The 20,527-nt window shown below is 36.4% G+C and overlaps 2 protein-coding genes across 8 annotated transcripts; both read right to left on the reverse strand.

Moving 5' to 3' along the window:
* Positions 1-2,470: 2,470 nt before the first annotated feature.
* On the reverse strand, positions 2,471-6,133 carry LOC103998169 (pseudo histidine-containing phosphotransfer protein 2-like). 2 transcript variants are annotated; one of them, XM_009419562.3, is made up of 6 exons: positions 5,400-6,133; positions 3,255-3,385; positions 3,112-3,180; positions 2,960-3,031; positions 2,795-2,867; positions 2,471-2,705 (listed from the first exon to the last, which is right to left on the reverse strand). In XM_009419562.3, the coding sequence occupies exons 1-6, from the start codon at positions 5,544-5,546 to the stop codon at positions 2,655-2,657; spliced, it is 543 nt and encodes a 180-aa protein (XP_009417837.3). In that variant the 5' UTR covers positions 5,547-6,133; the 3' UTR covers positions 2,471-2,654. The 2 variants fall into 2 exon arrangements, with proteins under 2 accessions (XP_009417837.3, XP_065025017.1); XM_065168945.1 differs by having other exon boundaries at positions 2,471-2,867.
* A 2,147-nt stretch (positions 6,134-8,280) lies between these two features.
* On the reverse strand, positions 8,281-19,999 carry LOC135649949 (nuclear poly(A) polymerase 4-like). Of its 6 annotated transcripts, none has more exons than XR_010501435.1 (14): positions 19,054-19,998; positions 18,864-18,941; positions 15,419-15,526; positions 13,040-13,102; positions 12,782-12,943; positions 11,096-11,209; positions 10,949-11,011; positions 10,540-10,869; positions 10,288-10,452; positions 9,510-10,137; positions 9,065-9,420; positions 8,879-8,955; positions 8,666-8,778; positions 8,281-8,543 (listed from the first exon to the last, which is right to left on the reverse strand). XR_010501435.1 is itself a non-coding variant. In XM_065168943.1 (14 exons), the coding sequence occupies exons 2-14, from the start codon at positions 19,177-19,179 to the stop codon at positions 8,754-8,756; spliced, it is 2,295 nt and encodes a 764-aa protein (XP_065025015.1). In that variant the 5' UTR covers positions 19,180-19,342; positions 19,733-19,999; the 3' UTR covers positions 8,281-8,753. The 6 variants fall into 6 exon arrangements, 4 of the variants coding, with proteins under 4 accessions (XP_065025015.1, XP_065025011.1, XP_065025016.1 ...); XM_065168943.1 differs by having other exon boundaries at positions 8,281-8,778; positions 19,054-19,342; positions 19,733-19,999; XR_010501434.1 differs by having other exon boundaries at positions 8,666-8,955; positions 19,054-19,999.
* Between the last annotated feature and the right edge of the window lie 528 nt (positions 20,000-20,527).

The raw sequence follows: 20,527 nt of genomic DNA on the forward strand, positions 1-20,527 counted from the left end.
CGTGGTAGTGGGAAAGCCCTTTTCTATATACGCACACACACGAGGCGACGAGGCCGACACTATTGACCAACGAAGCAGCGCGGTTGGTATGGAGCTCATCGTTTCTTACAAGCTTCGACCGCTTACTTGGTCGCAGTCAATCGGCAGCGATTTTAGGTACAATTCACCGATTCACCGATACTTTAATGTAACTTCGCCCAATTAGCTAGCGAACCCACCGGCCCGACCCGGTTCTATTCTTGTATTGACTCGACCCGGTCGGGTCGGCTCGTTGTTAATTTGATTTAAACATCAAGCTTTGGCAACTCTATCCGTACACGTGGATCACTGGATTGTCGTTCTAGTGCGCCGTGGTCGTCGTCGTTGTCGCTGCCAGAGCTTAAAAGCGGAAGCGAAGCCAACCGTTGGCTTCCTGGTCACATACCATCATCACACGCCACTTTCCCTGGTGCTGCACTCTTCGTTCACCTGGTCGTGGTGACTTCGAGCCTCGTTGTTCCGGGGAGATGGAGAACGTTGCGTCCTTTCTTTCCCGCAATGATACGACACTCGAACAGGGACGATGATTTGAAATCGAACGTCCGGTCTGGTTAAACCGGTTTGATCGAGATGGATAATTTAAAGGGCGTGATATTTGGTGCATCGTTACTTTTTGTGCGTCATGAATAACATAATATGTAGAGTCTTAAATTAATTGCCTAGAATTCAATGCACAAACGTGCATGGGATGTAATCAATTGTATGCATACTTTAAGACCTAAATATTCTTGACCGAGTCTGCTTGCGGTAGGCAGGACAAATCTTCCATGGAGATGCATGGAGACGATCCCACCCAGAATTGATGCATTGATTCCGAGGTTTCTTCTTGCCGCCTTGTGGTGGATGAATGAGATCAGGTGTGTCAGCATGTGGACGAACAAAGGGAAGAAGGAACAGTTTACTTCACGGCGTTGCTGTCATCTGTAGAATACTAGAAGACACAAGACTCTACCTGGCATCAGCCAAAGCAGAGTGGACTAGAGGTGCACATCTCTCTTAAATTCTTCTCGCCGAGGTGTGGTGTTGGACTTTTGATTCTTAAAGGTGTGTAAAATGAAACCTTTTATATATATATATATATATATATATATATATATATATATATATAAGTGAGATGATGCATGTTTAGCCAACATCCAAATACTTATGATACTTGTTCATTTCCAACACACGTGAACTCGACCGGCCGATTCATATAATAATAATAATAATAATAATAATAATAATAATAATAATAATAATAATAATAATAATAATAATAATAAACGAGTCATATATTTTGACCGAGATGGGTTAATTAGTCAACGCCACCAAACCCGATTGACTTCTTCGCCTGCATGCTTTAAATCGAGGGTGCTTTTAGACCACGTTTGGTATAGCAGTATGAGATATGTGGCTGTGAGTCTTTTCTGTGTTCCTTCCAATGAGTCAAACCACACGTCACACCTACCAACTTTGGAGTCGGTTCTTTAGTTGAATAAGAAATGGAATCCGATTCCAACTACTAAACGCCAATAAGTCAGCCCTAATCGTTTGGCGTTTGGAAATATTCACTCGTACAACACGAAAAGAGAGAGCATAAAAAGGAAATACATCCGTATCACTAATAACTAAAATTAAATCTGTGTGTTTTAGCATTGGTTTGGAACTTAAGCTAATCAGAGAATTAAATCAGATTGACGGTTTGATAGTTTCAAACAAAAGGAAATCGAGACTATATCATTCGATTTGAGTCGGGCTTCAATTTGATTAAATATACAATACAGGTGCTCATTAGGGAATGAGTTCACTGATTGATTCGTTTATGGAATACTAGATGATTGATGATGGATTATTATCAAACAATGATTTCATAGTCTCAATGGTGTACCTGGTCCTTAGACTTAAGAAATCAAGGATATTCTGTATGAATGCTACACTCTTTGATACCAAAATTATATGTTTCGATGTTTCAGATCTAGCACGGCCGGTTATCGAGAGTGATAGCCAACCTTACGAGGACCATTGAGTATCGATAGAGGATCATCCACTCTCGGTGTCATGAGAGAAATATCCCATGTGTTCTTGCTGTTGAAAAATATTTGGGGCGACACCACTCACAAAAGGGTTTACAAAGATAAACAAAAATAAATATTTTTTGATGATTACTTCTTAATCTAGTTTAGAAGTAATTAAAATTAAACAATTAGATATTCAAAATTATGTGAGGATGAGTAAAGTGAGATTCACAAAGGTCATATCATTATTAATTTAATAATGACAACGAGTTGATTTTTTCCAATATTCATGCCTATATAAAGATTCCATAAATCACATTTTTCAGAAAAAAATAAAGTTTAATTTTGGTATGAGTTTAAGTAAATCATAAATTGGGTTTGGGAAGAGACAATGTAAGTTTTCCTACTCATTCTCATTCCTACTTCGAACAAAATCGAAGAAAATCTTTTTTTTTTTCTTTGCTTGTTATTCGAAAAGGTGTAAAAAGTCACTTCATATAAGTAATAGAGACTTGACTTGAGAGGATATATATATATATATATATATATAGTCACTTCAATGGGAACGCTCGCTCACATTGGCGCAAGGGTTGGTGGGCGACGTCCTCTCCGGTCTTCTCAGCTACCAGAGCGAGATGCTTTGTCGACGGGGCCAACTTGCCTCAGCAACTGCCACAACACAAGTGAGAGCTACTCAACGAGTTTGAGGAGACGGAACTCAGGACACGTAAAGGTAAAGGGTTTGGCTCGAATGCAACCTGCAAGTAGTTTTCCAGCTTCTGCCTCAAGATGGTGTGGTCATTCTTCACCTTCTGAAACGATCTCAGGCATCTGAACGAGCGTGGATGTATGGTTAGTGATGCATGAACAGACAGTCATGGAAGTAACTGAGTGAACGAGCGTGGTCGAGGAAAGAGAAGCACCCGTCAAGGTTTTCTTCACTGCAGAATTCTCTGAAACTGGTGCACTCGTTCTTCATCTTTGCAGCACCGATGCTACACCAATTCCCTAAGCCTACATTAGTCAACCTTGGATGTCGTATGCGTGTGTATATATATGGGCACCGAGTGTTTACCTGGAAGCACTGCCCTTCAATCGGTGCAAGAAGTTGTCCAGCCTATGGAAATCTCGAGGGCACCGCTGGCTGCACAGAAGTTGATGGTATTAGCATAAGTGAACTCTCTACGTGCAGATTACTGTGGTGAGAGATGTGCGTACAGGGCGTCGTCAATGTTGGCCATCAATCTGGATGAATCCCTGAAGAACAATGTGACAACTTCTTCCACAAAATTAGGGCTGGATTCATCCTGCAACTCCTCTAGCTGATCAAATTGTTCATCCAAGTACCCCTGCAATACGAGACTAAATCTATAAACTGATGTTGTGTAAGTAAACATGACCACGTATTTGTATAAGAAGAAAAATACAGTTGCATGTACAAAGATACTGCCAAAAGGATGCAATCAAAATATTGATGGGGTGATGTGTAGTGAACTCTGAAGCCTTGGTTTTGTTAACTTGTGACTTGGTATAGAACTTCAATTTAGATTAATTGTAGTTATATTGAACACAACAATAAATTTATACATATTTTTAAAAAAATTAGTGAAATTAATTTTAAACCCGAGATATATAAGTAAGATTTAAAAACTAGAGGTCTTAAATTAAATAGGATTAAGACTGAATGTATAAATTATAATTTTAAGAATTTTAAGAATAAACTGAAGAATAGTGTAGTTAATTTTAAGTGAAAGAATAAAATATAATTTTAATTTTATATTAGATAGACAAAAAGACTTTAAGTAAAAAGTTTTAGATATCTTAGATTAATTATTTAACATGATAGAGATATCGATAAATATATTATTCATAGAATAAAAACAAGAAGATTAAAATAGTGAGAGACGTTACAAGTCAGGAATAATCATTGAGTAATTTTAAAATTAATTTTTTTATAAGATAGTTGTGAGACCACTAAAATAATTTTATGGATCTGAGTATTGATTAGTTAAGAAATAACATATACAAAAAAGTTGTGTTGTATAATAATATTAAGATGAATATGTAGAGTTATTAAAAAAGATAGGGAAAGAAATATTTTTATTTGTGAATAATTATATATTATTTTGATAAAAAATAAAATAAAAATTATTTAAAATGATATGGATACCTGTAAATAATAGTCAAAAGAGGTAAAATGATTAATATTAGTGACATAAAATGATCAATATTAGTGACTTAAAAACATATAGAAGATGATGTAAAAAATATTCTAATAGAAATTATAAATACAAATTTAAATGCTCTGAACTTAAATAAACTTATATTTTTTTATATATCTCAATAACAACAAAAAATCAATATATCGATCTCAAATAATTGAAACTTATACTTTAATAATAATATTATTATTCTTATTTATTATTATCATTATTATATATATATATATATATATATATATATATATATATATATATATATATATATATATATATATATATATATATATATATATATATACCTTGTTATAATGATAAGTGAATAAATGGAACAATTTGAGACCAGTCAAGAAGCTTCGTGACAAGTGACTTAATCATATTCTAGATAAGGCTACAAGGTTCTCAATGCATCTGGACACCAAACACAGACAAATCACATAGATTTCTCTAGTGGCAACTACTTAACTCACTTGACATGGTATATATACATATATATATATGTATATATACATATGTATATATATGTGTATATATATAAATATATATATATATATATGTATATATGTATATATGTATATATACCTACACATATATATATATACATATAAATATACACATGTATATATGTATATATATACATATATATATATATACATACATATATATATATACATATATATATGCATACATATATATACATATATATGCATATATATATATATATACATATATACATATATATATACATATACATATATATATACATATACATATATATACCTATATATATATATACATATATATATATATATACATATATATATATATATACATATATATATATATATATATAGAGAGAGAGAGAGAGAGAGAGAGAGAGAGAGAGAGAGAGAGAGAGAGAGAGAGAGATATGAATCTATTACTTTAGCAATGATTGATATTTCATGGTTTCCACCTGATCATTTAGTGTATTCACTTAAGGCCACCACAATAAAGTTGGCCAGATGAAAACCATACTGATGATGATCGTGTGCGGCAATCGAGTCCATTTCTTGCAGTCACCACAACCATTGAAGGCTTTGCCTGGACTGAGAGCACCTGATAAGCACAAAGAAAATAGCAAGATGGAGAGGTGAAACCCAACCTGATCAAAGAGGTCCTTCTTCATGCTAGCAAGCTGGCGCTGCAAGCCAGAAGCATTCTCCATCTCTGGATAAGTGTTGTGAAAGCAGAAACAGAGCAAGGGGCGGAGTGCAGAGGCAGTAAGTGCTGATGAGATATGAAGAACCATGGTGGACTGATATTTATAGACCAGGAAATCGACTTTTGATGTCTATCACCACTGCACATAATCCACCGGCAGCACTCTGGTGGGACAGGTTCAGTTGCAAATCCAAGAGATGGACAGTAACCCAATCCATAGTCCAATTAACTTGGCTGAAGTCACTGCTACAATCTCATCTGAGTTCATGAAGAAAAGACAACTACTGTATCTACAACAAGTATAATTCTACTACAGCTATGTATTCCTTGGCTTAATCCAATCATCCTGTGACATTTTTATATGCAATTCTTGAGCTTTACTTGATGATATCTTAGATAGAGCAGCTAAACATTGCAGGTCAAGAAGAAGCTTTTAGAGAGAGAGCATGGAATGGTTTTTCCCAGTGACATCAACAATTGACCTCCTTCAGCAGCTGATCAACTAAATAAGTGTTCTTTGCATCTGCAAAATATCCACCACCTTCTTGGCACCGATATCACTTCAGCATTAGATTACTCCCATGCACATAAAGAGTAAGACATATGGCACCCCACAGGATGTAACTCTCAGATCAAACCGTAAGCAGATATCGAAGGCGCCGCTTCATGAGCTTCTGACCAATTAATATGTTTATTTCCAGAAAGGATCACAATATGTAAAGCATATCTAATACGAATGCCATCAGATATTCTACCACATGCCAAAGATCATCAAATGTATAGCGGTATGTATGTTCTTGTGATCAACATCGCTTGTCGAGGAGTTACCACTCCTGTCCACCATTTTCATCAAAAATAATCTTCCTTCTCCTTCAGCATTTGGAGGCTGATTACAGCCAGTGTCAGTGACATAAACAGAGGCCAACCAGATCACATCATTCCCGGTCATCGGAGTAGGTTCATAAGATCTGACAAGGAAAATACTCTTCTCCTTAATACTCCTGAAAAATTGCCAACAAGAAGAAACTGTCCATTAAATTTGAAGAACCCAAGTATAAAAGAAGTCCGTGAAGTAGTAGCCATTGTCTTGCCTCTCTATCTCCTGCAGCACATGGAAAAGAAAAGATGAGAATGAGAACAAGACATTTTCGAAATGCTATCTTTATTCCGATCCAATAGGAGTAGGATGGAGTAACACTTCCGGTAGCTCTCTCGGATGGCTTCCAGTGTTGGCTTTTCCCTTCCGCTACTTTGCTAAAGGAGCAAAAGTAGCAGGATGCAATGCATGATTGGTCCGATCATTATGATTCTCGCCTAACATCCTTATCGACATGTTCATGCTTCGTATGCGACAAACTAATCTTTATGACATCCAAAGGTTAACTTTACTTTCCAAAAGAATCATCCGATATTACTGATTCTTCTCGAGGCCACGTATGTCTGGAGCATCACTGAAAGCATAGGATAGTAGCAACCCATGCATCTTGGGCTCTTTCAGAATCTTGTTTTCCCCCCGCCCGCTCATCGGGCATCCAAATGATGAGAAGGAGGGAATCACTGAATGAGAGTAATGCTTGTAGAAAAGGCAAAGAAGAATAGACAGAAGAAAACAAAGGATAAACAAATAGCCCCACACTTTCTTCTTCAAGTATGGCTTCCCTTTGACGAAGAACAGTACTGAATAGCTACCAGCGATAAGAATAATAACGCAAATACGTGCATATCGATAGCACAACACGGCTTCCTAAGCTTGATTGAGCCCCTGCATTCCAAGTTTGTTTAGTAACATAATCAAATTTCCCTCGTAAATGATTGTGTCTTCGAATAAAGTTGTCATGCTCTTCAGGTATGCTAGATTTGGTGAATCGTATAAGCGAAGGTTTGCCATATTGTGGGACACCATGCTCTTCAGGTATGCTATTTATGTTGTCAATTAACAAAGACCATAAAATTATTTCTAATTTGGTAGAACTATAGAAATTGATTAAAGCATTTGGTCAAAAGTGAAAATCACTTTCTCATCATTTCACTATGATTTAGTTATCTGATCCATAATTTTACATGTCGGAATTGCATGGTTCCATAATAGAATCTTGATATTTTTGAGGCATCTATCTACTACTTACAAAAAGGTAAAACTAGTGGCAAACCGATGGAATATCGTTCAATTCTGATACTTGAAAGGAAGTACAAATTTGATAATAATAATAATAATAATAATAATAATAATAATAATAATAATAATAATAATAATAATAATAATAATTGATAAAAGTATTTTAAGTAATCATTCATTGTATTACAAAATTAGATTATTTTTTTATATAATTCATACGGATTATACCAAAAGCCCACCAAGTCAATCGATTTATTTCACTTTTTTAACACGTCCGAAATAATAATTATATATATATATATAATTATTATATATACAATAATCGATTTATTTCACTTTTTTAACACGTCCGAAATAATCATTCAGTCCACCCTTTCTTTCACAAAAGTGGATCCACCCTTTGTCCCTTTAAGGTAAAAGAACATATATTGAGTACTAAAAATGTCAAAGACGTTTTCAGTGTGTGTGTGTGTGTATAATATATATATATATATATATATATATATATATATATATATATATATATATATATATATATATATATATATATATAGACACACACACATCAGGGGACATTTAAGATATGCTAGGGGCATAGGAGATACGCAAATTTGGACATTTAAGCTCACAACAGGAGTATATTTGGACATTACCCATCACCCCAGGGGCATAGAACAGTTAGGTAACCCAGGCACACATCAACATATATGCAAGCAACTGTCTGGCTTCTATTGATTCAGTTAACTCAGTAGCGATACAAAATGAACTCCAACATGGAAGTAATATTTTACAAGGCAATACAAGTGTACAGTCCTAATAAAATAGAAACAAAAATAACGCCTCAGTGATCTGTCATGAGGCACGTTGGCAGTCTTTGTACCACGACCGGTTGACCAGACATGCAGAATGAGTCTCCAATCTCAAAACATCTGCTAGATCATCTTCAAGATGATTGTATATATAAACTTTCTGTCGCAGATTGTTAGAACAGCTTGCTTAGAATAGTACACCTCCCCATCAGTTCTTCCACTTGTTCATACCAATTCAATTGCATGCATAACATAAACTTTGTTAAATCCAGTAAAACTTACCCACCAATTGCAGATCAGGCTTTCCTTCCTACAAAATGGCAATTCAGGTTGTCGCTTCCTTTTCAGTGTCCCAACCATCCTCAGAACTTCATGCCTTCGAAATTAGACTGAGACTGCCACAAAGATGGAAAAACAATACAACAAGCAGAATAGCATAAAGAAAACACAGCATTAGTGATCACAAAGTAGAATATAGGGTTCATCGAGGCATGCCTTAGTGATGGTTTCTGTGCAGCATTAGCAGTCACTCCATGAGCTTTTTGAAGGGCCACTCCAAATGCAAAGTTTGGCTTTACAAAATTAAGTACAAACAGAAGATAAAGCAAACATAATCAGTCAACAATATGTAATATCGACAATGCATATGTGAACAAGGGAAGCATACAACACAAGCAAGACCTTTAAGGTATCTCCCACACCATCTCGTGCTGATCCATTCAAGTTATCCATCTCTACGTTGGCTCCCTGCCTACCATAGTGCAGTAGATCTTTTCCGTCATCCAAACTGGTGCTATCACTGCCAGCAAGCTGTTGCATAACCACCGCCTCAAATGTCTCTGAATTGCAGAACAGCTTTCCCGCTGAAGCCTTGCCACTTCCAAAATGTGAAATTCCATTTACCAGCTTCACTCCATTGCCATCTTGGTCATCTCCAAAAGGTCCTTCCGTGCCATCATCCACACCACTGCTGCCAACTACAGCCAAGTTCTCCAAACTATGAGCTTTGAAACAAACTATGTCATTAGGTATCCGCTCTGTCAATAAAAACACGTATTGACATCAACAAGAAGCAAATTCTGCTTCAAATTAACAACTATTCCCCGAGATCATTGGAAAAACATACCTGATATGTTATCGATGTTAGAAGCAAATGCTTGCAGCTGCCAGCTCAGGCAAACAGAACCATAGCTAACTTGCTTAAAGACAACTTCATGTGGTTCATCCTTTTTCCTCTTGCTCCAATTCTCATCTACATCTACATGATTGTGTTGGTCAGAGTTTGGAAATTTCTCCCAGCTTGAATTAATCGATGCCTGCTTCTCAAGTTTGTTTGCTCTATCATCCAAGTAATCAGCATTCATTCTTCTCTTACGTGGAAGCACCGATGGTCCTCCTTGACATTCATCACATGAATCTTCACCAGAAGTTTTATCAATCAGTTGCTGGCCTATGGGTCTGGATGGACGAGGTCTCTTATGTCCTACTGGAAAAACATAAGAAGGTAGCTGCTTTCTACGAACATGAGAAACATATATTTCCATCCTAGGTTTCCAGAACATATACATGTTCACTTCATGCCTAAACTCATCAACGGTTCCACGTATATCAAACTGTTGGCCTTCTTGGATCTTCACCCCTTGTTTCCTTTGCAAGCCCATAAAGAAGGCACAATGTGACCACTGTCTGGAGTGATCTACATACTCATTGGGGTATGGATGGCACTGCAGCATGCCATAGGTGTCCCGCTCAATCTGTTTGAGAAGAAAAGAGGAAGAAGTTTTTCAGAGAGAGAACAAGCAAAATGATTAATTTCTCGATCCTTTGAATGCAGAATCATATCAGATAAACCTGGGACAAGCAAGATCACAAGGCACACGGAATCCAAAAACAACTGGAAGTACCTTCAGAGTCAACTGCCTCAGACGTGATTCAACCCACCCCTTCCATAACCTTAGATCCTCAGAATCAGCAGCTACAATATCAATCTGGAGATAGTTTCTGTATGTCTCAAAGAAAAGGTAAGACTCAAACAAAGCACTCCAACCTGCCTTATTCAACTCAATATCCTGCAAGAATGAATATAAAGGTATTAAAGCAAAATTCAGTTTCTCAACAATACCTCAGAGGAAGTCATTAAGTAATTAAGTATAGACCTCACAGGTCATGTTGCCAATTTGAAATTGTTCCATCATAACTCTTAATGTGCTTGTTGATACGTTATAACTAGAGTTCATGCATGGATATGCCGGAGTAATAATAGGCATATGGTGAGTTCGATCTCGTGGGTTCTTACGCGGATCCCACACAGGGAGACCAAGTTCATCTTCCTCAGTAGCACACAACATTACTGGATTTGGCCAGCGCCACTGAGTATAAACTCTGAAGAATCGTGATACTAGCATACTTGGGACAGCATTAGGATAAAGCTGACAGACACGAGCAACCAACAGAGCCCAATTTACACCCCCAAGAAATCCAGTCACCTGAACAGAGAAATGTAATAAATGAGTCATATTAAAATAGTTAATCAGTTGTAAAAATTACAAAACAATGATAGCTTACATTTGAATAAACTCCCCGCTTCTTAGCCCAGAACTTCAAGCATCTGAGAGTTGTTCGAAAATTCTACAAAAAAAATATTGACTCTCAGGATTAAAGCCAAAGGACTGCAAAAATATGAAAAGAAAATGCAAAATCAAGTATAATAACCTCGATTTTTGGCACCAACCGAAGAATTTGGTCTGCTACCCTACAACCATTAAGACTTCTAACTGTTGCCTCGTCAACATCGTAAAGCACAGATCCATGGGAGATGTCCAAATCCTACATAAAAGTTAGTAAAAGGAAGACCACATTATGATACCATAGTTTCAATGTGACCACATTATACAGCCGCCACACCATTTGGGTGAATTCAAATTACCAACCAGATAACATGGGTGTCCAAATCCTACATAAAAGTTCGTAAAAGGAAGACCACATTATGATACCATAGTTTCAATGTGACCACATTATACAGTAGCCACACCATTTGGGTGAATTCAAATTACCAACCAGATAACATTTGGAGACTCTTCCAATCAGCTTGAGCAAATTAGTTGTGTACAAATTCACAAACAAGAGAAACAAAAGAACAGGTATAAAGTAAATGAACAAGACAGAAATCGGAAGAAACATTAAAATATTAAATACATAAACAATCTAACTTAAGTTCTCCAACCTTATAGGCATCTTTTAACAAAAATTAGCCCACATATATAATGTCAAAATAACTTCAATTATGAAAATTGAAACTTCTGCACGAAAATATAAAGACATGTTTCTCCAGAGAACAAGACACCTAGAAATAAACAGAGATTCTCAGTGATATAATAGCGGAAACATTAGAGAAAAAGTTTACAGGAATCAAGGAATACTAAAAATATTGATTACATAGTACATATAGCTTGTACTGAATATGTATGCCTGCATATTCAGATGGGATAGGCATAAAGTAAAATACATGTTAAACACAAGTTACGTAAAGATGGAAAGAATATGTCATGTTCAAGTTAGGGAATGTGGAACAAGATGTGAGCCACTTGGCTTGAGATCCAAAAGCCTATTAAGTAATTCACATGATAGGAATTACTTGCTGCTGGGCCAGTCAACAGATATTGATCCCTTAACAGGCCAATAGTTCAGAAATGGTAAAGACTGGGAAGTTGTAAGTAACTGAAGGAGATCCTTCCAGTGGATATGCCAAGAGAGAGAGAGAGAGAGATGTGAAGCTCCCAACAATTCACTATTGTGGAAACATCCAAGAATATAAGCAACAGTAGAAGAGGAATACGAGAAAGATAGTGACACTCATTCATCAAGAATCCGGAGGACAAAAGTAGGATGGTGAAAAGAATCAAAGGTTTATTATATTAAGCTAACAATCTCACCTAATGTAAAATCAGTATACAGTATTCACTGGTGACTGCCATTCTACAGTATTTGTCACGTATACAGCTTCAAAAAGTATTACGAGCCATAATGCAATGCAGAAAAGGCAGTCGAAGAACAACACCTAGGAATAAAGTTTAGAAAGGAATTTTAGGAGAACAGGGAACTCTATACACAATCATGCAATAGGACATGCATGAATTCCCCAAATTAGCGCAACAGACTTCTGTAACAATAAATAAAATGAAATGCAAAGAAAAAAAACTTCTCTTATGCTTAACTGAGATACCAATGGAAGCCATCTATTGGAAAGTCAGAGAATTAGACAAGCCGAATGACAGAATACAGTAAAAGGCAATTGAACTTGTGAAGTAAATAGATAAGGGAAGCTAGACAAGTTGACCAGTGAGTAAGAGACATCCCACTTCAAGACCTAACAAACTGGGTTTCACATTATGAACCTACCTCTGGAACAACTAACTGTGATATACTGGCATAAAGAAGATCGATGGATATCCCGTGAAATTTAAATCTCATAACAGGAACATGAGCATCAGGCACTGGTTGCAGTTCAGAAACTTCCTCCATTTCAGCCAAAATGTCATGCAAAACAATGAAGAAGTCTTCCTGCAAAAGGTTCCCAGAAAGTTAGGTATCAAAGTATATGAGATATATTTCTCAAATCAGAAGTCAGATAAAGTTCTGAAAAGAAAAGGTTTAAACCTCTCGATTAACATAGGAAGGCCCAACACACAGCGTATCAATGTCAGACCCTGGTCCGTGAACCTGCCATAAGACAACAATTTTTTAAAGTATTTGTAAGAGCTCCTTGGTTCAAAGTACTACTCATCTGAACAACCTTAGAAATAAGAAATAGAAAATCATGAGAAACTTACAGGAACAGCAAATTGTGAATGGGAAATCAAAACAAAAGGAAAGAAATATAAGCCAAAGGAAAGCAACTTGTTAGATAAACACTAAACAAGACAAGCTACACATGAAAAAGACTACAAAAAAGCAGTCCCATGATCAGTTGAACTGGTAATGTTTTAATATTGACCTTTATTAGACACTAATCTTTTGGATAATCAATAATTCTTTTTAGTCAAATTGCTAATCAATCTAATCTTCTAGTCCACAAGTTTCCAAACCCAAAGTCCATTACTGAACTAAATCCTGGCTTGAGACATTCAGCCAAAACATGCTACTTCATTCAAACAGTTACCATATGTGGAGAGTGAATCATGAGCCAACATCATGGCTGAACTCAAGAAATTATTTGAGTTCAGCCAACACCAGTGAACAGGCTAAAACACACCAAAACTTTTCAAGTTGACAAAAGTTCTTAGAATTGAACAAATAAGTTTCTACAATATTTCAATAAGTTTCTACAATATGGACAGCCTTGCTTTCAAGCTTTCTCATGTCTTCAGTTTGAAACTATGATAGCTCAATAAAGCAACAACAAAAAGAAGCAACAGAATTATCAATATTTGCAACTCCCAGATGCATGATAAATACAATATATGTATCAGAAGTGATATCTCCTTTAGGCATGGAGCTTCCACATAGACATTATACATGACAAAAGAATGTCATGCTCACCTACAATCCAGGTAGCTTATAAAACCAGACTGAAATGGCAATAAATGTAGACTGAAATGGTGATGAACCAACTACTTGTGCAATTTTAAGGACAGAAGATAAAACAACATGATGTTGTATTTGTAGGCAGCTAGAAGTAAAACTATGTTCCCCGTTGAAGTCAATAGTCGAAAATTCCGTTCTAAATCATACATGTTCTTATAGCTGTTAAACTCATTTGGGGCATAAGATCACACATCCTACGGCCCATATCCAATTGTACAAGCCAGACCGTATAATAAACCAGAGCTACCAGTGATTCCAAGTCAACTATTGAGTTGACTCAGTACAAGGATTTAAATACCAATCCTTGGTTCGACTGATCGGTATGCACCATAATGACTAGCATTTGAATTCATAACTCTGTCAACTTAAACGAGTAGACTCAAGTCAGCCAAGTTGGTTTTTGACTTGAAGCCCTCCAATTCCACCTAGTCACTATCGTTGTCACTGCCTCCTTTCTCCAAATAAAGGCATAGACTCTCTTCCCTCCCCTCCTCTTCTTCTCTTTCCTCTTCCTCTCCCATCTTTATTCTTAACTCTATCTGCAGCCAAAAACTGTTGTCACCCTCCCCTCTGTCTTCCATCCTCTCCACTCTATCTTGTCATCTCTTCCCCCTCTCCTCCCCTCTCTCCATGGACAACAGTTACTACCACTGTGCCACTTCTCTCCCTTCCCTCCATGGCAGCAACTACAGCTGCAACCTATCTTCTCCCCCTCTCTCCTTCCCTCCTTCCATGGCTAGCAACTGCAACCACAACTCATGCAATGGACTTAATATTCAAGTGTGTGTCTAAATCATCATTTCATGCCTATATTTATGATATACTTCTTGTCATTTTGGTCTTATAATATATTAATATTCACAAAATGCTGCTGATAGCAACATGTTTCTTGACAAATAGTAAATTATTATGACGTTTTGATCCTAGAAATGAGTCACATTTGGTTTAAAATTTTAATAAGCAAGGTTTCTCGTCTCAATCTATACAAGTTTTGGCACGTTGTTGAATAAGTTATCGGTGATACCAGGCATGATACCGACCTGCATTGTCCAGTATCATTGAAAATAATAGAAATTGAATATTGATTGGTACAAAGCTATACGGTCCAATATCAATTTTTAGTTCGACACGTGAAATACCAATTGGTACATATCAGTCCAACCATTATTATTACTTGGTTATTTGAAAAGAATAATTATTTATGACATTATGATGTATGGTTTCTAAAAGTAATGTTTATTAGATTTGTAGTTTCCTATGATCTGATTCCACAATCCAAGTTTATGGACCCTCCCCTGTTCCTAGGTAAATATGCAAGTTTGACAACATTGCATGTCCTTATTCATACACACAATTAACGAAGGCTTAACAAAGGAAACTCCATAAGAAATAAAGATCAAAGATGAAAAAAAAATTAAGCATCATGTAAAATCAAGCTTGTTGATCTCTTACCCCCAAACGATAAGATCCAAATGTAAAAATGACAGCATTGGCCTCTTCAACCATTTGATCAGAGTAACCCCTTTGACGAGTTAACTGCTTCACCCAGCTTTTAACAATCTAGAGACCCAAGTTCATATTAAGAGAAATCATATCATGTTATATAGAAATATTGGGTCATACAAACTAAATAATGAAAAGATACAGATGAGTCAGCATGATAAAATAAAGCAAAGTGCCACAGTTACGAGTCTGAAAGCAGATTGGAACATAAAAACATATATTCAGCATAATAACACATTCAATCAATTGGTACATAATAATGCTCCAAGATACCCAAAAAGAACATAAATACGACAAAATTCAAATGCAACTTGAGAAGCTAATCAGAAAGAGAAATTTTGTTGACTTTACCAAGGTTGCAAACCTTTTTTTCCTACCTAGGACTGCAAAAGGGATCATAAACTCAGACGATAGAATTGTATGATTATACAATTTAGACAAAATTAAATATCAAAAATCTTTATAAATGATTTTTTATTAAATTTTAGTCTCTCATATGTTCTTATGCTTATAATTGCATTTTAATTAAAGTAAATTCATAATTTCATAAGTGTTTAATATTTGATGAATAATAATTTTTTATTTTATGTTTTATTTTTTTTCAGGTTTCAAGGGTTCGATTATACAATTCAAGAATATGCTCATCTCAATTCAAGAAAGATACCCGCTTACAAAAAGAATGATTGTATTAGTTCTTTAAATATTTCAAGGGTTTGAAATATTTAAAGAACTTTGTATATTAGTGATGGAAACTTTGTGTTACCAATGTCATATTTTGGTTTCTTTGAACTTGTGAACAAGCAACAGTAAAGATGCATATAAAATTTGTTCTTTACCAACTTGCATTTGAAAATTATTTTATTTAGATGCACCAGCATAGAACATGGAATTTCTTCCACTGGATCCTTACGAGACAAAAACAACCTAGTCTTCATGGCCTTTCAGTTCAGGTTATGAAATGAATTTATTTCATCTATGACAAAATCCTCTCCCATGATCAGTCAAGCCTAAGATGTGAAATCATACAGGAAATGAAGTTATACCATGAAACTAACTAAAATAAACTATCCACATTGGAACACATTCTGCCACACAACTTTATTGGCAAAAGGTTAAATCATCCTACAAGAACAAGCTGCCTTCAATCACACTTTGCATCACAATTTGGTATACTATGATGGTCCAATAGAAGAAAAATAAATGCAAGTGGCTAGCACCATATTGTTTATGACGAAGTAGTAGCTAAAAACAACATATGAAAGATTGCACCAATATGTAAACCATATATTTCATAATATTCAACAAACTACTAAATCACATCAAACATGACCCAATGCATCTAGGTATAGCAGCTAAACACACCATACAAAAGACTGCACTAAAGTAGTTGGGGAAAGGGAGAGGGCAAAGTAATGTTCGGTGAGGACTGGGAACTGAGGAGAGACAAGTAGTTATTCGTTCAGTGAGGATTAAGGAGTGACCTACAAGTAGCAGTTCTTTGCTAAAGTTGCAAAGTATTATTCTAATCTTTTTCTCTTTTTATAGCTCCCTTATTTTTAATCTTTTCTTTTTCCTTTCCCCTCTTTGTTCCCTTCCATCATTCCTCAAGTTCCCATAGGTCTGTTGATCTTGTAATATCTGACCCACTTTCTCATCGAGCGAAGGGTACCAAAAAAGATTCAGATTGATTTTCCAATCAAAAACAAAAGTAACATTATGTAAAATCTTTGGCTTTTTCCTCTACCTTTGTCCGTACCCCATAGGCACAATGTTTGAGACAACAGAGACTCTTTTTCTACTGTAAGAATCCACATTATTACATTCCAATTCCTTCCCAGTACCTCCTAAGGAAAAAACCAAATTGGGTCCCATTATATTTCAATTTTGTTGCTCCATATTTTACTCAAAAAGAAAACGACAACAATAGCAACTAAGGCTTGAGAACCAGAGAGAGACAGCTCATCATTGAAGGATGATTTGTCATTTGAGAGAGCCGGAAGGCAGCAGGCAACAACCGGCTTTCTAAAATTCACCACCAACAGCAGTCATGCTATTGGGAAAAGGTAGAGCCGTGTGTGTGTGTCTCTCTCTCTCTCTATCTCTCTCTCTCTCTTCTCTTTTGTGTTGAGCTTACCGACTCGACGCACAAGTTAACCTGAGCCCAGCTTAATTCTGATCTGACATCCAAGCCGACTCACCAGCTTTTATCTAGGCCATAGGATCGTGGGATCCTGCGGTCCATATCATAATTTTAACAATCTTGTTATGTACTAAGAGAACAAGCAAAACCAATTTTGAAAACAAGCTTTTCTCATGAAAGTCAGCAAAAGCTTTGATTTCCTTCCTCTTCTTTTGGGAAACATGCTTTGCTTTTCTTAGCTTCTCAAAGATGTGACAGTACTACTGGTTAAAAGCAATCAAATATTGACAAAAGTCTTAAGTAGATTGGGGAACATGCTTGTGTGACGACATGTATGCAGTCAGCTATATGCCTATGAGTCTCCCTCTCACTGATGTCTTTTCACTAAATTAAGCTTCTATTATACCTAGTATTGAGGTAACTAAAACTAAATTTCTCAGATATCAAACCTCTATCCCATAGATTCCCAGGTATCACAAGAAAGTGATCATTTCCTTCTCAAAGAACTCTGAATATACATATTATTCATTCTTTGACACTCTAACGTGTTCCATCCATCATCACTTACAGAAGCTTGTTCCTTTGGGGCAACTACCCAAAGTGATTTAAGAGTCCATACTGCATTTTGATAAGTGACGTAGGTTGGTTCCTAGAAAAAATCCTTTTAAGTTAAAGGGACACCGTGTTCAAGTTACCTAACCACCAAAGTTGATGATAATAAATTTAATCCATATTTTACATTTCAAGTTCCCTTGATGTCCTTTTCCCTATTCAAGCATCCAATGACAACAAGTACACTGACAAACTGAAAATCATATTTGAAAATTTCCTTTATTTTCTATGATCTAAATATTTACGTAAATTTTATCCTTTGACAAGTTGAGTACCAAAATCAACCAGTTACAGGTTGGTGGCACATTACCAGCCAAGATAAGTTTAGGTATAGTGATGTACCATATCAGCAAATAATGGGAACAACAGTACACAAACATTATTACACAACAATCTCTAACAATGTCATCAATGATACTTCCTTACTATAAACCTAAACAAAGACACCAACAAGAGCGCCAACCAATCTTAATAACTCATACAGTATTACACATCAAGCACTTAAAAAACACTATAAAATATATTGAAAATAGACAGCACACTGTCTTGAAAGGCGAGCACTTCAAGTTAAAAAAATTGCATGAGAGCTATTTGGTTAACTCACACACAAAGAACAAAAATAGTCAAAGATGAGATAATTACCTCATTTATTTCTCCTAAAACCTCCTCTCTCTTGATAGCTTCTTCCTTGCTCTCATAAAGTCCAGCATCGAGCAAGAACTTTCACATCATACACAAATCCAATAACAAAAAAACGTTCCAATCATAAGCAACAGGAGACGGTTAAGAAGAGAAACGCATTCCACTGATGAAGAGGAGCAATAGAGCATACCTTCTCTAGTTCAATTGTCCTCTTGAGATCTGCTGCGGTAGGCCCAGCAGTCGAGATTGGCTTTGTCGGACCATATTGTCTTGGAGCAGGTGGCGGTTTGCGAACCATTTTATCAGAACTATTCATTCCAAAATGAGGCAAAGGGATAAAATTTTCCTCTTCCACGAAGCGGTTCTAGAATAACTTGAAGCGCATATTTAACAAGAACCGCTTCCAAGAGAAGATAATAGTTAAAGATCTTGAATACAAGAACAGGCGAACAACCACCCTAATACACGACGGATCGTACCTGATATCAGAATTAGAAAGGAAAAGGAAAAAATCACTCTTCAGTCGAATCACTAAGGAAGCGAAATCAACTGCGACCGAACCAAAGACAAAACCCTAGAGACACAAACCAAGATGACTTCTTGATGAAACAATTCAGACATAATAGGAACGTCAAAGACGCGATGTCCTAACGACGAAATCCAACATATTCTTATAAGCGCTCTTCAATAAGGATGGATGGATCCGCCAAGATTAATACAGAGTAAAGATGAATCTTCATTATTATTTTTTTGGCCTAAATCAGGAGCGACTATCAATCTACCTCACCGCCAATCCTAGAACCGTGGAGGACAGGAACACCGACACCGGAATCCAAGAAAAAAAAAAAAGAGAGGCCAAGAAAGACGACCTAAAAAAGGGACAAAACCAGAGCGGGAGGCTCCTGCACCGGATCCGCACGGGAGGGCCGAGGCGGCGAAACCCTATAAGCGGAGCCCTGCGCCGCTTCTTGGGGCAGCCGGCGGCGGCGGCGGCGGCGGCAACCCCACACAAGGGAACGGGGGAACCGGAAGGGGCAAGGAAGAAGAGGCGGCGGATCCGGCACGCGCCCTTATCCAGCGGCGATCTCAAACGGTGTCGTCGAGCGGTCGCCAATCGGGGCGAAGAGAAGCGGGGCGATGATGGGTGGATGCAATTTATAGGAACCTAATTACGTAACTGACGGGGTATTTTATTTCCGGTGCCCGATTTCTCCAACCTAATTACGTAATCAGATTTCGTAAGTCCTCTTACAAAACATAAGTACGTAATTTAACAGTAAGATATTTATTTATACTAATAAAAATATTCATTTAAAAATATTGATACTATAGTTTGTGTTATATATCCAGTAATTATTCTTCCGTCGTGCTATAATAAAGTAAATTATTTGTCGAGTAATTGAAGCATTTATTATGGAGGACTCACCAACCCCCACAATAACCCCCTAAAGGTATCATATTTTTGTTCGGTATTAATTAATATTAAGTTGTTAAACTTCCTCAAATTCTTTGAAAGGTATTTTACCAAAAAAATAATTTAAAATTAACCTTTTATCGAAAAACTAGAGGCATTCTTTTTTACAAAAATGATTTTATCATATGTATTATTCATAAACATCATTACTTTATTCAATTACATGTTTTATTGTGCCCTCGGCCGATGT

The sequence above is a fragment of the Musa acuminata genome, chromosome BXJ3-9 (genome assembly GCF_036884655.1).
Source record: "Musa acuminata AAA Group cultivar baxijiao chromosome BXJ3-9, Cavendish_Baxijiao_AAA, whole genome shotgun sequence".
Taxonomy (NCBI): domain Eukaryota; kingdom Viridiplantae; phylum Streptophyta; class Magnoliopsida; order Zingiberales; family Musaceae; genus Musa; species Musa acuminata.

What these genes read in the sequence shown, in the direction of transcription:
- LOC135649949 (XM_065168939.1), bottom strand. Translation starts at nt 19,179, where the DNA reads ATGAATAGTTCTGATAAAATGGTTCGCAAACCGCCACCTGCTCCAAGA. An exon ending in CTTCCTATGTTAATCGAGAG is followed by an intron (nt 12,944 to 13,039) that starts GTTTAAACCTTT and finishes AACCTTTTGCAG; the next exon opens with GAAGACTTCTTCATTGTTTT. An exon ending in TAACATCGATAACATATCAG is followed by an intron (nt 9,421 to 9,509) that starts GTATGTTTTTCC and finishes TTTTATTGACAG; the next exon opens with AGCGGATACCTAATGACATA.
- LOC103998169 (XM_065168945.1), bottom strand. Translation starts at nt 5,546, where the DNA reads ATGGTTCTTCATATCTCATCAGCACTTACTGCCTCTGCACTCCGCCCC. An exon ending in AGAAGGACCTCTTTGATCAG is followed by an intron (nt 3,386 to 5,399) that starts GTTGGGTTTCAC and finishes CTCGTATTGCAG; the next exon opens with GGGTACTTGGATGAACAATT. An exon ending in GCCAACATTGACGACGCCCT is followed by an intron (nt 3,181 to 3,254) that starts GTACGCACATCT and finishes ACTTCTGTGCAG; the next exon opens with CCAGCGGTGCCCTCGAGATT.